The sequence below is a fragment of the Atta cephalotes genome (assembly GCF_000143395.1).
Source record: "Atta cephalotes unplaced genomic scaffold scaffold00019, whole genome shotgun sequence".
Classification (NCBI taxonomy): Eukaryota; Metazoa; Arthropoda; class Insecta; order Hymenoptera; family Formicidae; genus Atta; species Atta cephalotes.
This window is the reverse complement of record NW_012130083.1, coordinates 1,046,802-1,074,761: the sequence shown is the minus strand read 5'-3', so window position 1 is coordinate 1,074,761 and position 27,960 is coordinate 1,046,802. Positions and strand designations below refer to the sequence as shown.

Sequence of the window (27,960 nt, the reverse complement as noted above, 5' to 3'; positions counted from 1 at the left end):
TATTTATTTGATACAAGAAATATTAATTTAATTTAACAATCTTTTTTTTCTGAATAAATATTTATTTACTGTAAGAAAATGTTTAGTTGGCAGTATTGAACTAAATTTATTAAAATTGACTATATTTTTTTTAGTGTATATAAAAATTATGTATTATTGTTATATATATTTATTTGATACTAAGATATATTTATATATTTACACAATTCGAGAGATAAAGTACTAATTTTTGTTAAAAAACGCACAATTTATATATTTCTAGAAATAATAATTTTTAATACACATATATTATTTATGTAATTTTACATATTGTTTTTACAATAGATTTTCGATTTTTGCTGTGTGAATTTGAAATCCAAAATTACAAATTTTTAGAGAAATAAATTTATTTTTGCAAAAACATAAATTTACAATATTTTCGAAAATAAATTAAATATACCTACATAAAGTTCTCAATTATTTGCATTCTCGAGACCTAATTCATCTCTGCCCTTCGATTGAAATCGTCATTCAAATCATTGCCAAGCTCGTAAAAGAATCTCATTAACTGACCGCTGTGGTAATAATGGGACTCACTGCACGTCACCGTGTATGACCCAAAATGCAAATACTCCGCTTATCCTTGGTCAGTCAATGCGTCAAGTTGGAAATTGTTTACCTAACAATGGAATCGCCGTCGCCGATCATTCTATCGCACCGTACCGGGCCATAACTTACCGGTTCTCTGATGGTCGGGTCAGGTCCTTCCGGTCCTAGAGCCGGTCCGGTCTCGAACCCCCCTGCATCTGAACGAGCTAACGTGGACGTCTCTTTTTCTCAAGTCAGTTCAGTTCAGTCGAAACTCTCCTTCTTTCGCGCGCGAAGTAAGGCCGAAGACCGGCCGGCATTGTTCCTCGATTTTGTTCAGACGTTGGCGGTATTCATTCCTTCGATCTGTACGTCGTACTCGCATGCACGATGAATATCTATCTCGTCACGATCCGTATTGTGCGCAACGCGAGTCGTTTATCTTGAGAGGATATAGGAATTTAGATGATATAAAGAGACTCTGTAAAAGAATCTGTTATTCTATCTTCTCTTAATCGGATAAAACTTTAATTTCTTAATATTTAATTTATATCTGTAAAATGTAAGTTCTATTCGTGATCTGATTTTCGTGAAGAAAAGATCGAATTCAAACTGATCGGATTGTCATTAAGATTCGATCTCGTAATAATAATCTTTAACATGAGGAAAAATATTTTTCGTGAAATATTTCATTGAGAACTGGAGATTTATTTGTTGAAATTATTTTTCAGATGGAAACCGAGGTCCGGACGCTCAAGCAGGAACTGGCGCGAACTCAGGACGCCCTGAAAACCGCCACGAAAAAATGCCGAGAGCTGGTGAAGGAGTTGGACCATCGTATCGCCAATCATGAATCCGAGAAGATTTTGCGAGATCAACAGCTTTCGAGGATACTACGAGCACTGCTGTTCCTGGAAGCGCGCCTTAAGCAAGAGCAGAAGTCTATCAGGCAGATGCTCTGCGAAAAGGACAATGTTATCAGAAACCAGCAATTGGAGATCGCGTTGCTCAGGCGATATACAAAAAACTATATAAAGAGCAAACGCGATCGAACCACACTGGCCGTCGATGTCGAGGTCAACACCAATATCGATAAGAATCTGCAGAAGGACTTTGGCAATTTGCAAGTAATTTGAGAAAACCATGTAATAATTAGCATATAAGCCTATCTACAATCAGCAACTTCATGGAAAAAACGATTTTGCTGAAGCATCTAAAAATTTAATTATATTTAGATCTGAAAATAACGTACCAGCAAAATAATTATGTAGAAATCTCAAGCACGATAGCAATGTTGCAAAAAGTTTTGATATTCTAGCAATCAGTTTTGAGCGTCTTATAATTATTTCGATGATCCAATAAAATTATTTTCAGATCTAGTTAAATTTCAACAAATCCATCCTTTCCGTGTTTTAATTTATAAAAAAAAACTTATAAAAAAAAAATAAATATAGAAGTGAATTCTATACTTTTCACGTTCTATATTTTCTAAATTTAAACTTATTCGATTAACTGCTTTCAGAGAGAAACGCTGCAGGAGAGCGGTATTGGCAAAGAGATCGCAAGTCTAAAGTGCGAGATAATCACACGGCTGAACCCGGCATCGTCTAGTATTCTGGACGAACTGGACCGGAACAGCGTGAGGAAAACGAATAGTTTCGCTGGTAGCGATATCTCAAAGGCCAGTCTGACTAGCAGTGAGAACACGGACGCATCTATCGTCACGACGACGACGGAGGGCAGCCCTTCGTTGCTCAGCACGGAAGGTTTTTGCGAGGGTGAGAGTACGGATGATGTGTCACCTGGCTCAACCTTGAACAAATGCTCAAGCAGATGCACACCGACGACAGTGACTGACAGCGAAAACGAGACGACGATGATCTTAGATGAGGACGAGGAGGACTTAATGGAAAAGGGTGGAACGACGATATCGATGAAAAGAAGGTCAAAGGATCAGAAGATGTCGACGAAAAGTTCCAATATGATTGAAATAGTGGGTATCGCGAGAACGGAGAGCAAGGATGACGGGATGGACTGTAACTTTGTGTCAGAGGATGAGGAACAGACTAACACTCTGATAAGCAGTCAAGAGAGAGACACAGAAGAACCGATTTATATTAACGCCTGCAACGAGGTGAATGAGAAAAATCTTCAGCGGACGGAGCAATTGAAGACAAAAGACGATTATAGCAATAATAACAATATGTACGTTACAAGTGATTCTTTTCTCCATCAAAATTTTTATTAGATATTTAATTTTATTTTTCTCTTCTATTACATTCTTTTGTTCCTTAAAGACGGTCCTTTCGATTTCTTTTTTGCAGCGAGGTAAAGATCGAGACGCCTGAATTGACGGTGGAAGATACCAGTGGAAATTGGTATAGTGATCCGGATGAAGATCGATTAAACGATGATGTATTCAGACACAGCACCTACCGGCCAAATAGTAATCATAATTCTGTATTGGAGTGCGTGAATCAGATTCTGCTGCAGGATATGGAAGAGGAGGAAAACTTGGTGCTCTCGGTGCCGCGCAGGTTTAAACATCGTGGCAGAATCGTACGTTTTCAGCCAGCCAGGTTGTCCGATATCGAGTCAGTGGGTTCCGAGATAGAAAGGAAAAATTCCGAGGAATCCGTTACGGATAACAAAGATTCATCAAGGGAGGAAGAGACCGCGGAGAACGATGCGAATGTATCCGAAGACGAATTTGGCATGAGGATCGTCCAAAAGGATCCGGACGATGATGGATCCAAGGAGTCCAAGGCGATCCCACTAGTCATCATCGAGCCCAAAGTCGATGTCGAAGAGACAAGAAAGATTCCAACGAAATCCCAACAGAGTAGTCCTCCTTTAAAAATGGAGAGAATCGAGGAGAAGACCTGCCTGCAGATGTCTGCAAGGGGGTTAACTATCGCCAAGAATCTGGATTATGAAGATATAGAGTCGTTACCAGAGATAACGACATCGCCGACGCCGCCCAGAACGCCACCAGCGTTGCCGCCGAAACCACAATTTCGCAACAATACACTAATCCTGAAGAAAATTCCTAGTCCATCATTTCTAATTGATGAAAAAAGGCAGCAGGACCCGGGAGGCGTGGATCCTACAAAAAGAAGCATTCTGGGACTGATATCCTCTTCGTCGTCAAAGGCAGCAAGGAATCTGAATATGGATGAAGCGAAAGGTTCGACTAGGAGCTCGGCGAGAGAAATGAAAGATGGTGGATTCTGGAAGAATAGATTCAACCACGTGCGTTCATCTTTCCAAGTAAGACAAAAAGAGGATCAAGGAAAGAACGCGGCCAGAGTGACGAACATCGTTCGGCATTTCGAAGAGTTCAAGATCGGTGATCCCGAGGAACAAACAAAGGACAGAAATCGTCCGAAGGATCGTCACATTGAACTTGAACATGTAAGATCTCTTATGAAAATGTATTAAATGTTTTGAGAAATATAATTCTATAAAATAAAAAAAACGATTTTTTCTTCCATTGCAGGAATTCGATATCCGACAGAACTTTGAGGAGTTCAATCTAGACGAGTGCGATCTGTCGGACGATCCCGATCGGCCTGAAGGTGACGGATCCGAGAGACTTGGTCACGTGGGATTTAACAACGCTGGTCAGAACGAGAACAGCATTGCCAAAGATAACAACAATGTTCCTGCTATCGGCAATGATATCGGTAATAGTAATGGCAACAGTGAAATCGGAAGCGGATATGATCATTTTCTGGAGGCGACCGGCCTCAGCAACAAGTCGATCCTCACACCCTCAAGATTGCTAAGCAATCACAAGAGCATGCTGAAGCCGAAGGACGTAAAGTACAAGAGCAGAATCAAGGCTACGGCGGTATTGGAAAGGCACGGAGTACAGACGACTGTAGCCGGCAATACGACGCACGTCAGGCACTGGACTGGACCATTCGTCTGACGATTGGCCAATTTTCTGCCGGCCAAAAATATTTTTCGCTCCGCCGTGTCGGCCGATAATTCGCCGATAAAGGCGAACTACAAAAGATTTTGATCTTTTAATTCGCTGATAATTAATTAAATTAAAACATTTTATAATCGTTGTATTCGTACACAACGAATGACTCTCACTTTTAAAGTGCAAATGGAATTTTATACAGTATTGATCGAGAAACAGGGAATTAATAATGAAAAAAAAATAATCTTGTTTCTTTAATTACGTTACGATAATGTGTGAGTAATTAACATATATATTATATACACATAAATTACGTTATTTTTCATATGCTACATGAGTCGTTAGATTTCGAAGTTGCACTTTCAGTGATTAATTTATTTAATCCTTTCTCGGAAAAATTGTTTATAAAATGTTGATCTAACTATTCCTGCTGTGAAATTATTTATTAGTCTTTATATGATATGTATGTAAAAAAAAATGTAACTCGTCTCGATTTTTGGTATATTCTAATTTATAAAACGTTATCGAAAGAAATCTTTATCTTTCATTACCTTAATTTTGATAAATAATAATATGCATTGGTAGTTCTCAACCATCAATCTTTTATTAAATTATTGTTTAACATACAAGTTTCTATCTTAAATTACATTCACGTACAAGTATGCAATCGAACAGAAATTTATGCAATGTATGAATTTATAGAACAGAGAACTCGAATAGAAGATTAGGAGTGAACGTTGTGTTCCGTCAATATTAAAATTAGATTTTTTTAAATATGTTCTATACACAACCGTATATATTTTCAAACAGAATTACAAATGATAAAGTATATATAGAAAAAAAAATTTGTAATAATACTTCATTGCAGGTAAAGGAAGAAAAGCAGCACTTTGAAAGAAAATTATACAATAAACATTCAAATCTCTGAGTAAAAAATATATTTAAAAAAAAGGAAGGAACAACAAAATTAAATGACTTTTTATGGCATGCAATCTCACCACGCATTTGAATTATCGTTAAATGTGCGGCGAGAATGTAAGTCTCAACTAGTCTCAACAGTATTATGCGTTTGTTCGCGTGTTTGGAAGCGTAGATATGCGATATTAAGATGCGCAGAAAATCTCGCATTATGATACATTATGTGTACACATATTTTACATATATAATCTCTACTCTCTATCAAAAAATAACGCAAGTCTATAAAAATATGACAACGTTATCACCAGTATCAAAATGTAAATATGGGGCGTGGAAGAAGAAATGCGTACATTGATAAATTTTTTATCTTATTCCTTCTTAAACATTACACAATCCCCATTTTAAGCGTCATGCAGGCTTCATTCTCTCGCGGGTTAGTACAAATCACTCGTTCAGGCACTCCATTTACGCTTGTTGGTTAGCATTATATCGGATACGAACGCGTACAAGTACTGCGGAAAAACGCTCGAAAATTCGAATTAGTTTTGGCAAGCTGTCATCTTTCAAGTTTCTCTTTCCGCACGAAAGTCATAGAAGAACTGCAACAAAACATCATATTAATTATTTGTCTCAATTATCAATTATTTTTAAAAATTGAAAAAATACACGTACCTCTCTGTCTAAGTCCTTCTGTGTCCATACTTTGATAACAGGAAGTTTGTTCTATCAAGAAAAAAAACATATCATTAAGTTGTAAAAATAAATGTCTTAATTGCACTTTAATTTTTGTACAAGTTTCAAATTATTATACTCACACTGGCAGAACTATGATTAGTAATAAGACGAGGATTAAGCACGAACGGAACCCCGTCGAGATCGGATGATCCCGGAAGTGTACCGTAAATGGGCGTTGATGTGACGGTGGATGTCATGGACATAGGCGGTTGTGGGGCGGGCCTCGTTGGCCTGATCCTCGCGTTAGGACTTAAAACCTCATAATCTCGATCGCCAAGTTCGTCATCCTTGTTAGCAGTGCTGCCGACTTGCGGATAAAGTCCATTGGTCGGTGGTTTTGGTGAGAACTTTGGTTTCGGGGGCCTCTCAGGGATTGGCCTGTGAAAGATTCCATTCGATGGATTTGGAGAAGGACTTTGCAGTAAGCTGGAAGTATCATAAAATACGTATATTTATAGCACGAAATCGATATTTGGCTTGTGCTGAAACTTACTCTATATTAACGTACGACTGCGAATCCAAATTCGCATTTGTGATATCTACGGTCTTGTAGCATACATGAACACCATTTATAGTACTGAAAGAAAAAGTATAAGAAACAATATACATTGCGATAAAAATATTAACTTTTTATATTACATATATATTTCCAACACACAAAGTTCCGTGTTTATCGATATATATATATATATATATATAATAAAATAAATTAGCGCAATTTGTCATTGCGTTTACTTTCTATTGAGTTGTTACAAAAATACAGATAAAAAATTCACGAAGCCAACTTAAAGCTGATCTAATTAAAAGTTTGAAGAGATACCCAGCAGCGGAAAATCCAACAGGAGCCAGTTTGGAGTAAACTTTATGATTTGGAGTTGTCCTGCTGCATATTATTATATCTGTGACCGCTTTCATACACAGGTTCTTATTCCTAATTTTGTAGCACACCTGTTTTTTCCGCCACGCCTTCTGTCCTGCAACATTTACCGCAATTTATTTGTAAAAATTTGCATATTTTTTTATCCGCAAACGGCAAGCATTGCTGTCGAACAGAAAGGCTTACTTGAATCCACGGTGTAGGAGATCATGCTGTATCCTTCTGGCGGAGTGTCTCGCTCGTTAATCACCATGATATCTTCGACCACGCAGTTTGGCTGGCCCTCAGTCTTCGAGAAGCAGATATATCTACCCTTCTTCTTGATGAACAGTCCACTCTCCCTCCATAAATCAGCGTCGGTGTCCTGATCGTAAGTTCTCGATACCTTAACGAGATATATACCAATCTCTGACCACCGCGACGAGCAATAATAAATAAAGTGAATTAATTCGCGTACCACTGTGAAGTTGGGTGGACACTTGTCTAAGTCTTCCACAACATTAATGGCAGTTATTGGCCTGTCATCTGGCAGTACGGCCGACACCTGGACCAACATCTTACAGGTGGTCGTCTTGAACATCGCTGCGATCCCGGATACCTAATTAATTCATTCCCCAATTAGATGAATCTTTCCCAATGTGTCCAAGAATCGAATGAATATATTTGTAAGTATTAAGAATCAAAAGATTAAATTAAGAAACAAAAAGAAGGATTTTGCTAAAGTATCTAAAAATTTAACTAGACATAAATTTAAAAAGAATTTTATAAAAATAATTAGATAAAGAAGTTCATCAAATTGAATGAGAATGTCTAAATTTTTTGCAATATTATCATCGTGCTTGAACCTGCTACATAATTATTTTGATGATCCAAAAAAATTATTTTCAGATTTGTATTTAGTTAAACTTTTAGATACTTCAGCAAAATCATTCTTTCTGTATAAATTTAGATATCTGACATGTCGAACAAATTTTTAGATTTATTACCAAGTTAAATTTTCATCAAATACTTCAATAAAATCGTTCTTTCGTACGTGCACTAAATATACTATAATTACTATAAAGTAAGCAAATGTTAAGTATGTAACACTATGAATACGGTTTGCTTACTAAACATTTTGTCTCGTTGCAAATATACCGTGAATAAGTTGCATATAAAAAACAAGAAGATTATATTCGATTATCGTCATTGAAATGATCATTGTCCGGCGATCAAAATGTTTATCAATGTGAGATTAGATACAATTGAAGCTTATCGTTGGTAAAGATCGTAAAGATAACGAGATACCCACGGCGGCGATTGCATCGTAACTTCAATGGATCATAAGAACACTGATCGTTCCAAAAATATCATCAACATGACCGACATTCTCCGCTTCACGAGTTTTCCGAGGCGCGAAGCTATCGACTATGAAACTCTCGTTTAATCCGACGCGACCCGATCGAATCTCTCGGTGCGATGCACTCAAGATTCTTGACTCGATGCATATATTCTATTCGAGGGGGTAACGAACTTTGAGAACAAATTATCGATTAATATTTTTATTTTAAGAGATTTTTTATTGAAAAAATAAAGAGAAGCTAGATATTAGCCAGCCTATTTAGCCAGATTATACACACACACATTCAATGATTGTCTAAATCATGTCTAAACTTACACGGAAAGAATGGTTTTGCTGAAGTATCTAAAAGTTTAGCTAAATACAAATCTAAAAATAATTTGTTGGACCATCAAAATAATTATAGTAAACTCAAACATGATGAATAGTGCTACAAAAGTTTTGACATTCTAGCAATCAGTTTAAGCGTCCCATATAATTTTAATAGTCTATTAAAATCAACGGTTTTGCTCAAGTATCTAAAAATTTAAATAAATAGATCTGAAAATAATTGTGTTGGATTATCAAAATAATTATATGGACGTTCAAACTGATTATTGAAATATAAAAAATTTTGCAATATCGATTATCCATGCTTGAATGTCCTACATAATTCTTTTGACGGTCCAACAAAATTATTTTTAACTCCATATCTATCTAAATTTTTAAATACCGCAATAAAATAATTCCTTTTATACATGAAATGCGCACGAGAGTGATATATAAAGATACTGCTCTTATTTTAAAGCAGATTCACGATGATTCGTCAACGGAGTCATTTTTCTAACGGTTTCCATGTTATCGCATTAATTACTACGATAAAACTATAGCATTATACATTAGCGAGAAACATTTGGTTGCGTGAAAGAGATTCATTCATCCTGACTCGAAACTCTGTTAATTAGCGGATCGGAGCTCATTCCGGAGCAATGAGAGATGCGAGTGCGGATTGCCGACTGACAGCGGGCGAGGTTGAGCAACCGAGGAGGAAAGCGAAACAGAGAAAAGAAGGAACGTAAAGTGGGACAGCGGCGTGCGTTCGTGGAGGAATGTAACTGCTGCATTAGTAATTGCGAACATCAACGAATGATCTTTAAAACGCATGACTAAGTCTCACGTTCTCCTAACCGTTCTCTCTCGCACTGTTGAAAAACATTTCATCATAGGAAAAATCCAAACTCGGAGGAGGCTGTCATGCGATTTTCCAGCTGTCGCTCGGTGCTCAGCTGGCTCGACTTGTATCCCGCTGGTGTCAACTTACTTTTTTGTGAGCCGTGAACTTTAATAAACACGATGATTTTCAAAAGACGCAGAAATCATCAGGAAACACGCGCGTATAATAAAACTTGCTCCGTCAGAATATGAAGGTCATTGTGGTCATTTCGTAATGAAAAGAAGGAAAAAGAAGAGTAAAAAAGACAGGCAGAATGATGACAATCAGAAAAAACTCACATAGCTCATTTTTCAATCGTCATAATACTCGTAAATTATTCGTAGGCACGAGGCCGTTATTCATACTCGATCAAAAAATTCCATCGTCGACGAAACAGCCGCTGCGTTCAATCTAAATTCGGTAGATGGATATACATATGTCATACGTGTTTACGCAGTCCCTTCGCGATTCCCGTTGTTAAAGAGACAGAGCTTAAGATCGGAGTGTGTCAGCATCTTAGTACGATAGCGATAGGAGATACTGGCTGATATTATATTGTATGGCAGCAGATAAATATTGTAATAGACACTGGAGTGCGACGCGATAGAGAGAAGCGCGAAGAGATCTCGTGAGGAACCGGCGTCGACGTTCAAGGACGTGCTCGAGGAAGGGAGGTCGATAGAAAAACGGAAGGATAGACGGACAAACGGACACGACGTGCGCGGAGATGCCTCTTTTCCCCCCTTTCGCGAATTATATTGGACGTGTCATCGGCCGCGAGAAGCGACATCACCTCCTCTCGACTACTCTCGAGGCGCTCGATAGGGGCTGACCTTTTCGCGACGCCGCGCTGCGACGTTTATCCGTTTTTCCTCTCCGCCTTCTCTTCGTCCTTCTTCTTGTTCGTCTCTGTTCTTCCTCACACGATTGTACACTTTGTGCTGACACAGCGACGACGACGACACAACGCGACAGCGCGGCTTCTGTCACCGGCGCTCATATTTCAGATGATTTCAGAGCAAAAGAGGAGACGAGTGACGTCAATCGACGACAGACTGTACTTACCGTCGTCCGACGACGCGTCTTGCGAAACTGCCCGAAAATACTCCGAACATTGACGAGGCCACCGAACTCCGGAACCGCATCGCGCTCAGTGCGCGTCACTTCGATGCGCATGCGTCTCATGTTCACGACATTGTCATGAAGTAAGAAAGTAATCGATGGGAATGCAAGATGTATTTTCAGGAAAGATTGTTCGGAGAGAATGGAAAGAACGTGATAGTCAATCTGATTGGTCGTTACTCGTTACTATTCCCTTGAATATTACACACATAACGGCATTCACGAAAATGATAATCAGAATAATTTAAATTGACTCAATCGGATCATACTTTGTCATAATTTGTTGCGAATTTCAAAATCAATGTCGATCTTTATTTTTTACATTACAATTAGCGGTGTCCTTTGAAGGACTAAACTCGAAAGTTTATAATAGAACGAGTTAGTCATATATTAATAATATTTTAATTTTAAAAGAAAAGCAGAAAGGCATAAAGAAAGGCTGCCTTTACAGGAATCTAATATCCCAGATATTCAAGTGAGATTTAGCCTATGGAACAAATTGATGTACTGCATGTATTGTTTTCAACCTGTCGATAATTTGCTGTCATTGGAATCTAATGTGAACTGAGTTAGCATCAGGAAGGCAAATAGATTTCGAAATGAGTTTACTAAATTGTAAGAATATTGAGAAATAATAAACTCGTCACGCCAACAGCAAACGCCATGTATGCATGATGACAACTTGCCAGCAGTTTGTTGAATTCTAAGGAAGACTTTTTTACGTGACAGAACAACAAACAGTTTGTGGAAACACCTTTAGTTTGATGAAATTGAATGCGGAATAAGTGACAGCAAAATAGTAATGTATTGCCCTTATTTAGCTATCTGAAATAATATTAGCCAATTTATTACTGAAAGACAATAATTAATTATTTGTTTGGAGTAGTAAAAGTATTGAAAATGCTTTTAATAAGTAATTAATTATTGTCTTTTAGTATTAGCTAGCTTTCTTTAAGAGGGAACAGAAACAAAATTTTTCAAAGACTCTTTTATCTTCCTCACTATCTTTCTAAGAAAATATTAAATACAATATTTTCTTGGAAAATTTTCTTGAACAATTTTCTACTCTTATTTTTACCATTTCCTTTTTATGAAAGATCCAATGTCGACGTTTTTTATTATTATACATTATTTATCGTGTCATTAATTTATTTTTAACGTTTAATAGTAAATATTATTTATGTACGTAAAACAAAAATTGCGCACCTATGATAAAATATAATATTATGCATATGATAATATATGCATATCGATATTTATATTGATTTATCATTGATTGTCTCAAGCCAATCTAAAATATAAATAGCCAGCGCAGATCTTTGCGAAGCATAAAAAAATCAACCAATCAGAGTCTTTTATTTAAAAAAGGACTTTGAAAAACTTCATACTCCATCCTAAGAATCGACTATGAATACCAACCTATATATATATATATATATACTACTTAAAGCCTGAGCTATCGCTTGCTTTACTGCGCATGTACCAAATCAGTCGTATTACTGTTCCGGCTCCGGTAGGCGGCAGGCATCGCACAATTGATGATTATACTCAGCTATTAGTCTGTCGTGAATTTATTTTTGAGATTTCTAACTGATCCAAGCAGTTATCTCATTCGCGCTCATCACTGCGGAACAGATATTACCTCAGATATGACGGACTCCAATAAGCTTATTCCTTTTTATTATTCTACAAGTGGTAACAAAGAAGAAGATGAGGTTAGTCTTTACTATATTATAATCTATGTACATTTATATAGAGTTTTTCATTGGCAGAACTAGTGCACAGAACAACGCACATTAAAGCTGTTATACACTATTTTAATTTAAATGTAAAAGTGAGTGAAATATCTCAATTGATGAAATGCCCAATCAAATAGCATAATAAAATAGCATAATAAAATGTATCGAATATTTCGTGATTTAATTTGTCTCTATATTTTTATTAAACGTACATCTTTACGCCAATTTTTGTTACAACAGCTTTAAAATGCATTGAATGCGCTCTTATAATTTTGCCAATGAAAGACGCTATTAATTTCTTAATTATATCATGCGCGCGTTTAGGCGCCCGCGATTTATCAATATAAACGTCTTTTTGTCCTGAAAAAGAAATATATTATTAATATATATGTTATTTTATATTTTATTGGTATAATATAATTAATTACACAAAATTTTCTGTAAATTTATACAACTCCTTTTTTCCTCGTTTTATCTCCTTGCTCGATTGTTCCCGCCTTGACGATTTGTACCTGAATTTCAATTGTGTTTGCTTTGAAATAATCTGCTAGTTGACCGATAAGAATATTTCACATAACAACTGACGATAGCGTTGGTATTTATAATCTAATGTCAAGATCATTTTAAATAATTGCAAGACTTGTAATTATTTCATTGTTTAGATCGATTTACATTATTTATCTATACGCGGCCTATAATGCGATTCAAAACAGATCTAGGCACCAACCATTTACACCGTAAGCGGCCTGAACACGAATTCTTTGAACTTTTCGAACGCGATCCTGTAAAATTTTTTAAACTTTTTTATTTACGAGATATAATATAGGTCCACAACCAATATACATGTGTCAATTGTATACAGCCAGGTCAGATCATCTCTCAAATTACAACGAGCGACCTATATAATTTAGATCGAATTTAGAATTTATAGGCTTCGGCCTTTTTGTTGTTGGGTTGAATATTAATGTAGGCATATCCCAAGGACAAAATGTGAAGTTAAATTCTCCCCGAATTTGTTTTTAATTATTATATAATTTTTAATTATTAATTTTATATACACACATATATATATATATATATATATATATATATATATATATATATACACACACACACACACAGTGTTTTAAAATTCGCGCCCGCGAAGTACAAAATGTGATACATACAAAACGAATACATACTTTATACTAAAAGAAACAATTTATTCCTTTTGCAAAATTGCATCTGACAAGTTTTTGCAGGAGAGTAGGTTGAAGTTGTACGATATATATATTATATATTATACGTATATAAATTATATATCGAATGTATTACAAGATTTACTACAGGAAAAGATTATTCGTTTTAGCACCGATAAAAAAAACCGATAAGTAATTTTTGCAGGAGAGCAGTCAACAAAGTCAAGAAACAAACACAAAAAAAATTATTTATCGGACGCAATTTAGAGGAAAAAGTTATTTGTTTTAGCATCAAGTATCACTTGTATTTCGCGACTGCGAATTTTAGAATACTCTGTATATATATCATAAAAATAAAAAATTATTTTCTTTTTAACTCAATTCTTTGTACTTTATATTTTGTACTTTACTTTTTACTTTTACTTTTAACATTATATGTAAATTCTGAAAATGTATTAAATAACTTTAAAAAAATAGTTCTTTTATTTTATAAATTTTATTGAATAGTCTTCTTTACTTTTATTTATGTCTCTTTTCTTTTATTTAACTTTAATATAACATTTTTAATAATATTTAGAAATTTCTTACAAAGAAGACTTCTCTATATGTTTAAAAAAATTTCTTTTTCTAGGAAAATGATGAAATGTTTAGTAATTTAAATTTCAACATTTGAAATCTTGAATTTTGAACAATTCTTGGAAATTACGAAAATTTTTAGAATGTTATTTCAATCAATTCTAAGCAGAATTGTAAGACTTGTAACATTTTTGTAGATTTATAAGAATTTAGTATTCTAATTAGATTGATTCTAATTTTGCATACGTATGATTATTCATAATATCTATTTTACATCTAAATATCGATTTTATAATTTTATTATAAAGGCTGCTGTAAGGAGCTGTTGAAAAAAATTATATAAATATATAAGCACTTAAAATTCTCACATGTCTTATAGGAATATGTTACGAGCCTTATGATTCTACTAGAATTTAGAATTTAGGCATTAGATTACAGTTATACAATCTCTTTATTTTTGTTATGTTTTTGCTATTTTTAAATTGAATTAGATAAAATTTAGAAATGAAATTTCTTGCAGAAATTATTGGAACCAATTAGGTATATTCTTCAAGTTCCCGGAAAACAAATAAGAGCAAAATTAGCAAAAGCTTTTAATTACTGGCTAAAGATATCAGATGATAAAGTCCAAGAAATCGACGATATAATAAATATGCTTCATAATTCGAGCATCTTGTAAGTTTGCGTTCTGTTAATTATCAATATAATATTTTATTTTGTCTTTTTGTAGATGTATCATATCTTTCTCATTAACTATAAAATTATATCTTTAAATAATTTTATTTTTTGTAACAGTTGCATATTCCATTAAAAACTGGATAATTAATTAAAGTGCAGATATAGATATTTTGCAAAGTATCTGCAGTTATATTAACTTAAAATTTAATGTTTTTATAAGAATTATAATTTTTTATGCGTAATTTGCAAAATTGGATATATATACATACATATATAAAATCATACTGAAATATTTAAGCATCCACTTTGATCGAAAATAAAATTATTTTTCTTAATTAATTGCTTTATTCTTGTCTATCTAAATTCCGAATTATACATGTTTTCTTAAAAAAACGATCTTTTTTGTATTAGTTTTTGGTTATTGCGAGAAATATTACTGAAGTCTTCAAATCAAAAGGACGCCCTTATGGAATTCGAAACATCCGAGTTTAAATCCTGGCCGAGGTAATATTTTTCGCAATAAATAACTAACAGCTTTTAAGAAATTTACATTAGCATCAAATTATTAATATCTTTTTAAAATTCTTGTTATCATCAATATTATTGAATTGCTTGTCAATTTAATAGATGATATTAATACTTCAGTTTTATTTTTGCGTTTCAAAGTTGAAAAAGATTTTTAGCGCATGGTTTGTAGAATTGAATATAAATTCACACTGAAATATTTAAGCACTAAAATTCACTTTGTCCGAAAATAGGATTATTTCTCTCAATTAATTTATTTATTCTTATCAGTCTAATTTTAATTATTATGTATAATTTTTATTTTTATTTTTATTTTTATTTTCGCAGGATTGATGATATTCAAGATAATTCCATTATGCGAAGAGGCATTCCTGTTGCACATTCAGTTTATGGAACTGCTAGCTCATTAAGTGCTGCAAATTACGTATTATTCATTGCTTTGGAAAGAGTTATTAATTTAAAACATCCAACGGTAAGTGACTACATTAAAAAACATTGTGAATTCTGTTGATTTTCATATTTTATAATGATATTTTGATATGTAAAATAAATCATGATAAAAGATATACATCTCTCGCTACTATATAATACTTAAGAATTTTCAATTTACTTAAATATAAAATTTAAAAGACGTTCAGTATAACAATATTATATAATTATTTTATATGAAAGGGTATTTTTTAAAATTATGTTAGAAACCATTAAAATTGTCCCATTTTCTCATTTTTTAAAAATTATTTTTCTTAATTTTATTAATAATGAATATTGATAAAAGCAACTATTTAAAATAATTATGAATAATTTTAATAAATAACGATATAGAGAATTGATTTTTAGAGAATTATCTAAGTATCATATTAATATATTAATAAATGCAGCGGTACACTGTGTACGGCCATGACTACTATTATAATGCAGTTTTTTTTATCTATTTGTCTTTCTTTTTTTCTTTCTTTATTCGTCATATGATTAAAGATGTAAAACTGGAAATAGAAATTAATACATAATGTAGATGCAACATCAATGTTATCTCAAAAAACATGCGTGACACGCATCATTACAAATAATAATTTAAGTTAATATTGAATATATATATTAAATATAAATAAATTAGACATTAAGAATTATGATAATATATTATATATATATATAATATATTATCAGGCAACGCAAGTATACATGGAGCAATTATTAGAACTTCATAGAGGTCAGGGAATGGATATTTTTTGGAGAGATAATTTCATCTGTCCAACTGAGGAAGATTACAAGATTATGACAATAAGAAGTAATTGCTAATATTTATACACTCTCTATTTTACATACACATAGAAAAAAGTTATTTATGTTAAAAAAGGTTTTAAATATTAACTAATTTTGCAGAAACTGGTGGTCTCTTCAATTTAGCGGTAAGATTGATGAAACTGTTCTCAACTTGTGAAGAAGATTTTTCATCATTAATAGCTACTTTAGGATTATATTTTCAAATACGCGACGATTATTGCAACTTGTGTCTCGGTGAGGTAAGCGATAATATATTCGATTTAATAAAATAAATTTGTATTACTACATTTATTTTTGTTACAGTACACTGAGAATAAAAGTTATTGTGAAGATTTAACCGAAGGAAAATTTAGCTTTCCGATTATTCATGCCCTTAAAAGCAATCCTGACGATAGACAAATAATAAGTATCCTTTATCAAATAATATTATTATTTTTATTTAGTAAAAAGTATAATATTCGTTATACAATTAATAAACTTTTTTTTACTAATTATTCCATGTACTTCAGGTTTGAAAGTTTTTATTATAATTTATTAGATTTATATATTTCTTTAATAATGTTTAATAAAGATATTGTACGACAACGGACAAAGGATATCGAAGTGAAACGTCATTGCATTAAATTATTAGAGAGATTTGGTTCCTTTAAATACACAAGAAATGTACTTGAAGAATTGGATTCGACTGCGAGAATTGAAATTGAACGATTAGGTGGTAACCCGCTTCTGGTGAAGATTCTGGATGAACTTAAGAACTGGGATACTCAAGATGCGCCTAAGGATCCTTTAACTGGAACGTTTTAAATTTAAGATTACTTATTTTCTATAAAACGGCAAAAAATAGCATTATATAGATTTTTTAAAAATTATATTATATACAATAGGTGCAAGGTAAAGGAATGCTTATACTATGATATATTATGTATAAATTAAAATAATATATAAAATAATATAATGATAAAATAATATAATGACTCGTTCGATTCAGAACGCGCTTACAACAATGTTAGCGCGTTATACTTTATGTTATGCATATTATAGAATTTCAGAAATAAAAGCGCGTTCTGAATACGGGCCAATATATAAAAATATACAAAAAATATATAATAAAGTTTTTTAATAGCTGATAAAAATTAATATTTGTAAAATTTTATTGGATATCTGTACACTATAAATAAAAATGGATTTCTATAAAAGATTTAAGAAGACTTATTCAAAATATGAGTTGTTATTTTTTTTTAATAAATTAATATTTTATTTAGCTGTACACATTTCGAGTATTTATGTAAAATTAAACAATAATAAAAAAAGTATAGTAAAAGTAGTTGCATGTACATGTATCTAACATTTGCATAAGTTCAGCAACATTTTATTTTTGTAAAAATATAATTTTGTAACTTGTAAATACTGTGTTTTTTTTATACAAAACCGGTTAATTTTTAAACTTTTAAATTTTATAGAGATCACGTTATTATCTCCTCAGATAGCCAAGCGAGATTTAGCATATGGAATAAATTGATGAATGTATTGTTTTCAACTTGCTGTCGTTGGAATTTAATGAACTGAGTTAGCATCAGGAGGGCAAATAGATTTCATGAGTTTACGAAATTGTAAGAGTATTCATTGAGAAATAATAAACTCGTCATGTCAATAGCAAACTGACGACACGCCATGCACGCATGATGACAACTTGCCAGCAGTTTGTTGAATTCTAAGGAAGACTTTACGTGACAGAACAACAAACAGTTTGTGGAAACATCTTGGCTTTAGTTTGATGAAATTGAATGCGGAATAAGTGACAGCAAAATAGCAATATATTGTCTTTATCTGGGATATATCGAAGAAGAGACAGATCCAGTTGTCATGCACTGCATGCATGGCGTGCCGTCAGTTTGCTGCATAAAATCTATTTGCCCTCCTGATGCTAACTTGGTACACATTAGATTCCAATGACAGCAAATTGTCGACAACAGTTGAAAACAATACATGCAGTGCATCACATTTTTATTCCATATGCTAAATCTCGCTTGGCTATTTGGAATGTATTATACATTATAGTCATTACATTTTTATAAGTAACGTTTTAAGTATAATAATTTATTAAATAATAAATATTTCATAATTTTGAATCTAAAATTGATTAATGAATAACACTTCGATGAATGTAATCGTTAAGTTTTAAATATTAATTATTAATAATGTTATCATAAAAAATATAAATAAGAGGCCATAACGTACCACCTTCTCCTCCACCTCTTTTCGTCGGCAACGACTTGTTGTATTTAAAAATCCAGTGTATAAATTTTATTTTATTTTATAAGATATTAATACAAACGTTGAGCTTTAAAATTTCACTTCTACAAATGTTACATGAAGAACTTATGACTTCAATACACATTTCAAATTTATTCAGTACATCGCACGATATTTAATATGTTTATAGTAAATGAATTGTATCAGTAAAAACTTTGTACTCTACTATTATAAAAAAAATATTACAAATCTGAAATATTTATTTTTCATATTAAAAAATAAACTTTTTTGAAACTTTTGCATTTTTGCCGTCTCATATACCCCATTTGCATCCGTTCCCTATATCCCATAAGGAGATATATGGCTATAGGATATATGGCTATTCGTAGAGGGAGGAGTATGTACGTATGTTCATGAAAAATTTATAAATAATGCATATAAATAAGACATATAATGACACAATAACTTATAAAATGTGTTTATAAAGTTTAATTAAGGAATAAGAATGGTAAATATGTATATGATGTAATAAATAATAATTACAATCTTCCTACATATATATATATTACAAGCGTTATGACATAAGCTACATATTTCATATAATGCGTTCATTGCATTTAGTGTACTGAATTCAATCTGCGCACTTTGTATGCTTTGGGCATAAACCCCGCTCACTAAAAATGCCGTATATCCCAAACAGGGGCATACAAGACAACAAACTAAACAAAGAATACGCAAGCAAAACCCATATATTTTGCTACACAACATGTTTTACTATTCCACTACACGTATGTATCACGAAATAACCACTAAATCTTTTACACGTCCTACAGTTATTATTTTATAGATTATTAGATTATAATTTATGACGTTACTTATTACAGTGACAAATCGATTCAACTCACAATAATTTCATTAATATTAATAGTAAGAAGTTGAAATCATAACACAATATTAATATAAAAACATATAACAGAGTAATTGTGGGAAAATCCCCACTTTTTCTGTTTTTTTTCTGACTTCTGCGGTGTAAATCCCAGCGCCGCATATTTACCACATATTTACCTACACAAAATTAATTAAAATTATATATAATTATATATAAAATTGACATATATATTTGATATACAATTATACATAATTATATACAAAATATTCATATACAACATTTCGTTCTGGGTTGTTACAAAAAAAAATATATTTTTATAGACGCGAATTTCCGCTGGTTGGTGGTGTGTGTTGATGATGATGGTGTGTGTTGAAAATGGCGCCCTATGCGCCATTTTTTTATTGGGTAATTGTCTACATATAAGTTTACATAGATGACACCTTCCAAACAACATAAAGTCTAAAATTGTGATATAAGACGTTTCTCTAAGACGTTCCTCTCGTCTTTTAGACACAAAAAACATCTTATGACCCGATTTTAGATATTTTTTGTTATCTGAGCTTATACAATGGTTTATGTTCTCTACACGTAAACATAGAATATTATAATTCACGCGTAAATGCACAATCCTGATATTTCAACACTTCCTTTATTCTTGGTGAATTTTTTATTTGCTCGCGCGTGCATATACTTTGTATGCGTAAATACATGTATGAATAAATAAAGAAAATTTTTATTCACTAAAAAAAGACAAATATTGTTTATCTGCCAATCAAATTTAGCCATTAAATTTAATTTTTTACATGTTATTTATGTCGTAACAATGAGACAGCCAACATAAGATCATAGATTTAAGCAAGGAGCACATGTACCCTTATGAAGCGCATAATGCATAAGAAAATGAATCAAAGTTTTTTTATTTCCTTTCTTTCCATACAATAGAGGACTTTGATTAGTTTTTTTATCGTCTTTCGATTTATTTACGCCTTATGCATTATATAAGAATCTGTACTCTTTAGCATATATTACTTCTTCTATTGCTGCTAGTACATCAGAGAAGAAACCTAAGTAAGAGCTGCAATTTATTTTCAAATATTTTCCTTGCTACACAAGCAAGTTCCAACTCTAATTCTGAAGGTCTTCAGCAGTAACTTCTAAAACTTTCTCGTATTACAATATAAAAAAAATAGTGTCTATACGAAAGATTGGATTCCACACAACAATCTCGAGCTTCTTACAGTACGATTCTTTCGACATACAGATAAGAATGTAAATATCTTTTCTCACAAGAACACGACTAAATTGTAATGTTAAATGTTTTCTTTTTTTTCGAATTTGCTTCACATCTTCATACGCTACAAATACTTTGAATTATAAACACTTATGTTTATATAATATATTCTTAGGCCGGTATTCATAGTCGATTTCAATTTGCTTTTTTATAGACCTCTGTACGATTTTTTTTCATCGAATTATTCAACACTGAAACAATAAGGGTTTTTGCTTCATTGTTGAATAACTTAGTGAAAAAAGAAAATCGTACAAAGTCTAAAAAAGCAAATTAAAGGTAAAAATTCACTCTTTCAAAAGCTGTAAATCTCATTTGTGTGCAAGTTGATGCCATATGTACATATAACGTCACGTGCATATCACGTATGACGCACAACTTATTGCCATGTCTACAAGAGACGGCAATAAATCGTATGTCATACGCCAAAACTTGTGTGCGTTACTTATGTCTACAACTTAAGTCTCTAAGGCTCGATTGCAACAACGCTTACTTTTAAGCAAGGTTTAAAACTCTCTTCGTTTATGTCTCTTTTTCGATTTTAAAACGAGTTTAAAGAGAGTTTTAAGTCTCGCTTAAAGTCAAAGTAACATTGATGCAACCGGGCCTAAATGTTACAATTTTTGTGCTCAGACCCTATCTTTAGAGATTCTAGAGTGGATATAAAGAGAGTGGCGCAATAAATGTCCTTATTGTTAGTTAGAGAAGATAATGTTAAAGAAAGAAGAGGTTAAGACGAGGAATTGCGTCTATAGATACTTCATGTAGGATACCAAATGGTGACTTCCGGTTAATCGCCATTACTCTCTTTATACCAATTCTAGCCATCTCGTTTTCTATTTCTTTCTATTCGCATTCTTAGCTGGCTCCATTACTTTATACGTACATCCGTCCTCTTTGAGGATCAGTCAACATTCAGATTTGATTCAGATTTGATTAAAAAGTCGACTCTTGACTTCTCCAGTCATAACTCGAAGTCGATAAAAAGTCAACTTATAATCGACTTTTTATCGACTTCGAGTTATCTAGGATTCCACTTTTGCTCGTATTTAATGCATTCGATATGTAATTCGAGCTATTGATATTATAAGGCAAGGAATTAAATAATATTATCAATTCGTTTACTATTTGGTTTAAATTTATTAAAATTACAGCTTTCTACGTATTACAATAATTTAGAGTGCAATGACAGACATGAAAAAGATTGTACCTTTCTACTATTCATCGAACGGTAATACGAAGGAGGATAAGGTCAGTTTTATAGCGCCTTCTCTTTTATTTTTTCATATCTCTTTTATCTTTTCATAATTCAATTTTACTTTGCGTTTTATGATTTGTTTTTATTTGATTTCTATTGTGTAGATACTTTTAGAACCGATCGAATACAGTCTGCAATGCAATGATATACATCCATATAGAAAAATATCATCGATTTTCAATTACTGGTTTAAAGTATCACCTGATAAATTACAACTAATTGACGAAGTAATGCAAATGGCCTATAATGCAAGCGTCATGTAAGTTATTGTAATTTTTTGTAATTATTTGTTGTTGTAAAGCATAACTGATTTATGCATTTTTGTTAAAATTATATGCGCACGATAAGAAATAAGATACAACCTTTCCAAAGAAAATTACGTTATCTTCTAGAATTTAATAAATTACGAAAATTTTCCTCTTTTTGTAGTTACATTTAATATATCATTCTCTCGCAAGAAAAGTAACAAGAGTCACTTTAATTCAATACAAAATTTCAATTCAATAAAATTATTCAGACAAGTGAGGGCGGAGGAAAAAGAACATTGTGTATTTCAAATTTATTATTTATTATGCATTGGCAGATGCGTATATATAAGTTAACTTATTAGAACTAATCACAAATTGTTTATTTCAAATTTTCTAGAAGTAATGTAGATATTAATTTTGTTACGGTGTAATCCTTGATGTTAAAACTTTTCCTTGTATTATTTTTCTTTAATAAATATTTAACATATACTTTTCCTGAAAGCCGATGCATTTAGAATATGATCCCCTCATAATACAAAATTAAAAAAATTTATATCATTCTTCTTGCAGGGATGTGACATGTATTAACAATGATTTATATAAAAAATTTTAAAAATTGTTTAGATAAGTCTTGATCTTTTACTTTAATTATTATTTTATTGTTACAACCTGCTGTTATATTTCTGATTTCATCTTTTTTTATTATATTATAATATATTTTTAACATAAATAAAACAAAAGAAAGATAATACAGTCTCTCTACTGATTGAAAAGATTATTTTGAGTATATTTTTATAGATTTATAAAGTTTTTGTTTCTTGATAGATTCGATGATATTCAAGATGAGGCCATTATGCGAAATGGTTTTCCCGTAACCCATTCTGTTTATGGACTTCATTACTCAATAAACGCTGCAAATTGTTTACAATTTATTGCTTGCGAAAAACTTATTAATTTACATCCCATGGTAATAAGTTGCATTATGCATGTCTGTGTATAACTTTGAAAAATTGAATGTGTTTTTTCTTGATGTATATATATTTTCTTGATATATTATAACAGAAATCAAAATATGCACTAGATAATTTTACCAAAATTCTTTTTTCGATTTCTTGCATGCATAAAAAAGATGCAAATTCATTGAATTGATTCCAGTCTTTATTCGTTTCTTACGTGTTGAAGGTGATTAAAACTTAATCCTGAACGTCCAGTCTATATTAATGTTGTTAATGATTTTTTCCGTATAATAAAATAAATTATTAAAATATAAATCTCATTTTAAAATTGCACTTTTTACCGTATCGACAGATAACGCTTCTTTGTATTGTCTGTATTGTATTGTATTGTCTTGTAATTTTGATTATATATTTTTATTATATATTTTTTATTTTATATTTTATATTTTTTATTTTAATTATATATTTTTATATCTTAACAGGCAGTTAAAATTTTGATTGAACAATTTATTGAATATTACAAAGGTCAAGGAATGGATTTATATTGGAAAGAAAAATTTATCTGTCCGAAAGAAAAAGACTATAATATTTTAGCATTAAGAAGTAAACATTTTTGCTTCTGCTATATACAAAGCGTATTACATATATATATACATGTATAATTTGAATATTAATTAATTTTATAGAGAGTGCTTGGTTAAATGTAATGGTGGTAAAAGTAATGAAACTATTTTCTACTTATGAAGAAGACATCTTGTCACTAGCAAGTACTTTCGGATTATATCGCCAGATACATGATGATTATTGCAATTTACGTCATGATGAGGTAACCAATAATTTAATTTAATGACTTGAAAAAATTTAAAAAAATTTATTGTTATAGGATACTAACGAGAACAGTTATTGCGATGATTTAACCGAAGGAAAAATGAGTTTCCTAATTATTCATGCGCTTAGAAACAATCCTGATGATAAGAAAATAATAAGTATCCTTCATCAAACATTATATTTAATATGAAATAAATAAGGAATATATTTCGTATTAAATAGACAATAATAAAATTAAATGGTAAACATCTCAATTTTGAAAATTTTTATAATAAAGTTTTTAGATAATGTTAAAATTCTTAACAATAATTCAAGATATTTTAAGACAACGATCGAAAAATATTGAAGTAAAACGTTACTGCGTTAAAATATTAGAGAGTTATGGCTCATTTAAGTATGCAAAAGATATACTTGATGAATTGGAAGAAAAGATGAGAACCGAAATTGAATGTTTAGGTGGCAATCCGCCCTTTGTAAAGCTTCTGGATGACTTTAGGAATAAGATGTTGAAAACACATATCTAAAGATTCTTTAATCAAAATGTTCAGAAATACGTATTTTGTTATTAATAAAACGTCAAATGTAGCATTGCATAATTTATCCATACCGTTGTATAAAATAATCTCTTATTAATAATTATAAACAACAAAATGTAATAAAAATTAATCTGTATACGAATAAAGATAAATAAAGTTTATTTATGAAATTTTGTTGAAAAAAATCAATTATTCTGCCGTTAAGCAGGAAATTTCTTTAAGCATTTCTTCTAAGTAAAAAATTTTACATGAATCTCATGCAAGCGCTATTTATGACATGTATTTATCTATAAAAATGAGGACACGTGAACTATAATAAAAAATAAATTCCTTTATAGAAAAATTCCATTATAATAATTCAAAAATAGTCTTTTGAAAAAATAAGATATACTAAAATGAAAATAGTTACTATATGCATTTATTCAAATGATATTTTTATTGATGTGATGATTGATAACTCGCAACATATTTTTATTAATTTGTGGTAGCAAGTGTAATACATTATTTAATAAATAAATATATTTATTAGGAATAGCAGATATTTTTAATCAGTTCATATTTTTGATAAAATTTTACGTTAATACATACATACATCGACTCTATAAATATACACAGTTCAAGTAAAATTTAATATATTTTCTTGAAATGTTTAACTCTATTATTTTAGTTAAATTAATCATTCAAATCATATTAGGTGATACATGATTTTTTGTCGTGTAAACAATGTAGATTATATAGTAAAATATTGCTAACATATTTTATACAATATAAAAGAATTAAAATTAAATTATAAAATAGTCTTTACACCCATAGAGTAAAATTATCCGAAATACATCTAAGAATTAGGCTATAAAAATATACGGCGATATCTTTAGAATATTTCTGTGATGCATTTGAATATTTTAACTATACGAGCACGCACACATTCCCACTATAAATATAAATTGTATAAATATCATGTAAGTATTTATTAAATTCGTAAATTATGTGAACTCAATTTTTTTTACAGACGTCTATAAATTATCAAAATTCTAAGGATTAAAGTATAAAAAAACTTTTAATTATTGCTTTTGTTGCTGCAATATGCACAATGTGCATAATATTTATTGTATCTTTTTATTAAAGTAAAATCCAGTTCATTAAATTTATTTATTATTCGTGATATGTTTGAGACAACAAGTTGTTATATTTAAAAATTCAGCTTATAAATTTTAAGATATTAATACAAACGTTGAGCTTTAAAATACAAATCTACAAATGTTACATGAAGAACTTATGACTTCAATACACATTTCAAATTTGTTCAGTACATTGCACGATAAAAACATCTTTTGAACACAGTTTATCAACGTTTTTCTGTAAAAGATTCCCGGGAAGAAACGTTTCATATATAATTACATATATAATTAATAATTAGGGTAACTCCGGTATATATGCTGCACCTATCAAAAACTTAAATTATTAATTTATTATTTACTATGTTTGTAGTAAATGAACTGTATCAGTAAAAACATTGTACTGTCTACTACTGTGAAAAAAATATTAGAAATTCGAAATATTTATTTTTCATATTAAAAGACAAACTTTTTGAAACTCTTGCATTTTTGCCGAAGATCCCATAGGTGGGATATATGGCTACTTGTAGAGGGAGGAAAGGTATATAAGGCTCATATATATAAGGCTCATGAAAAATTTACAAATAATGCATATAGATAAGATGAATAATGACATAATAACTTATAAAATGTATTTATAAAGTTTAATTAAGCAATAAGAATGTTAAATATGTATATGATGTAATAAATAATAATTACAATCTTCCTACATATATATATTACAAGCGTTATGACATGAGCTACATATTTTATATAATGCGTTCATTGCATTTAGTGTACTGCATTCAATCTGCGCACTTTGGACATAAATCCCATTCGGTAAAAATGACCCAAACTGGGATATACAAGATAACAAACTAAACAAAGAATATGAAAGCAAAGCCCATGTATTTTGCTACACAACATGTTTTACTATTCCACTACACATATGTATCACAAAATAATCACTAAATCTTTTACATGCCCTATAGTAATCATTTTATGTAGATTATAATTTATGATGGCGTTATTTATTATAGTGACAAATCGATTCAACTCACAATAATTTCATTAATACTAACAGAAAGAAGCTGAAATCATAACACAATACTAATATAACATAAAGACATGTAACAGAATTAGTTGTGGGAAAATTACCGCCACTCCTATTTTTTCTGACTTATGCGGCGTAAATCCCAGCGCGGCGTATTTAGGAATTACCCTACACAAAATTAATTAAAATTATATATAACTGTATATAAAATTGACATATATATTTGATATAGAATTATACATAATTATATATAAAATATGTCCATATATATAATATATTTTCTCGGATTATTACAAAAAAAAGAAATATTTTGATAGACGCGAATTTCCATTGCTTGATATTTGATGTGACCTGTGCGCCATATTGGGTAATTGTCTACATATAAGTCTACATAGACGACAACTTCCAAATAACATAAAGTCTAAAAGTGTGATATAAGACGTTTCTCTAAGTCTTTTAGGCAAAAAACGTCTTATGACCCGATTATAAATACTTTTTGTTATCTGAGTTTATACAATAGTTTACATTCTCTAAACGTAAACATAGAATATTATAATTCACGCGTAAATGCACAATCCTGATATTCAACACTTACTTTATTCTTAGCGAATTTTTTATTTGCTCGCGCGTGCATATACTTTGTGTGCATAAATACATGTATGAATAAATAAAGAAAATTTTTATTCACTAAAAAAAGACAAATATTGTTTATCTGCCAATCAAATTTAGCCATTAAATTTAATTTTTTACATGTTATTTATGTCGTAACAATGAGGCAGCCAACATAAGATCATAGATTTAAGCAAGGAGCACATGTACCCTTATGAAGCGCATAATGCATAAGAAAATGAATCAAAGTTTTTTTATTTCCTTTCTTTCCATACAATAGAGGACTTTG

General features: G+C 31.2%; 4 protein-coding genes across 4 annotated transcripts in view; 3 read left to right on the top strand and 1 right to left on the bottom strand.

Annotated features, from left to right (window-relative positions):
- The window catches only part of LOC105618987, a 35,590-nt gene extending 30,558 nt beyond the window's left edge, over positions 1-5,032 (top strand). Inside the window, exons 2-5 of the mRNA XM_012200517.1 lie at positions 1,299-1,694; positions 2,090-2,772; positions 2,892-3,981; positions 4,067-5,032. Of these exons, the coding sequence (XP_012055907.1) occupies positions 1,299-1,694; positions 2,090-2,772; positions 2,892-3,981; positions 4,067-4,501 (2,604 nt within the window). The 3' untranslated portion in view covers positions 4,502-5,032. The remainder of the gene's footprint in view (positions 1-1,298; positions 1,695-2,089; positions 2,773-2,891; positions 3,982-4,066) is intronic.
- A 735-nt stretch (positions 5,033-5,767) lies between these two features.
- LOC105618984 (multivesicular body subunit 12B) lies at positions 5,768-7,608 on the bottom strand. The gene is made up of 7 exons (XM_012200515.1): positions 7,486-7,608; positions 7,215-7,413; positions 6,972-7,125; positions 6,645-6,728; positions 6,232-6,577; positions 6,089-6,139; positions 5,768-6,015 (listed from the first exon to the last, which is right to left on the bottom strand). The coding sequence occupies exons 1-7, from the start codon at positions 7,606-7,608 to the stop codon at positions 5,980-5,982; spliced, it is 993 nt and encodes a 330-aa protein (XP_012055905.1). The 3' UTR covers positions 5,768-5,979.
- A 4,679-nt stretch (positions 7,609-12,287) lies between these two features.
- LOC105619158 (geranylgeranyl pyrophosphate synthase-like) lies at positions 12,288-17,462 on the top strand. The gene is made up of 8 exons (XM_012200687.1): positions 12,288-12,396; positions 14,695-14,849; positions 15,264-15,356; positions 15,705-15,849; positions 16,542-16,662; positions 16,758-16,897; positions 16,962-17,064; positions 17,230-17,462. The coding sequence occupies exons 1-8, from the start codon at positions 12,331-12,333 to the stop codon at positions 17,460-17,462; spliced, it is 1,056 nt and encodes a 351-aa protein (XP_012056077.1). The 5' UTR covers positions 12,288-12,330.
- Positions 17,463-22,576: 5,114 nt separating this feature from the next.
- LOC105618983 (geranylgeranyl pyrophosphate synthase-like) lies at positions 22,577-24,902 on the top strand. Its single transcript, XM_012200514.1, has 6 exons — positions 22,577-22,605; positions 23,420-23,561; positions 24,033-24,153; positions 24,237-24,376; positions 24,434-24,536; positions 24,694-24,902. The coding sequence occupies exons 1-6, from the start codon at positions 22,577-22,579 to the stop codon at positions 24,900-24,902; spliced, it is 744 nt and encodes a 247-aa protein (XP_012055904.1).
- Positions 24,903-27,960: the final 3,058 nt, after the last annotated feature.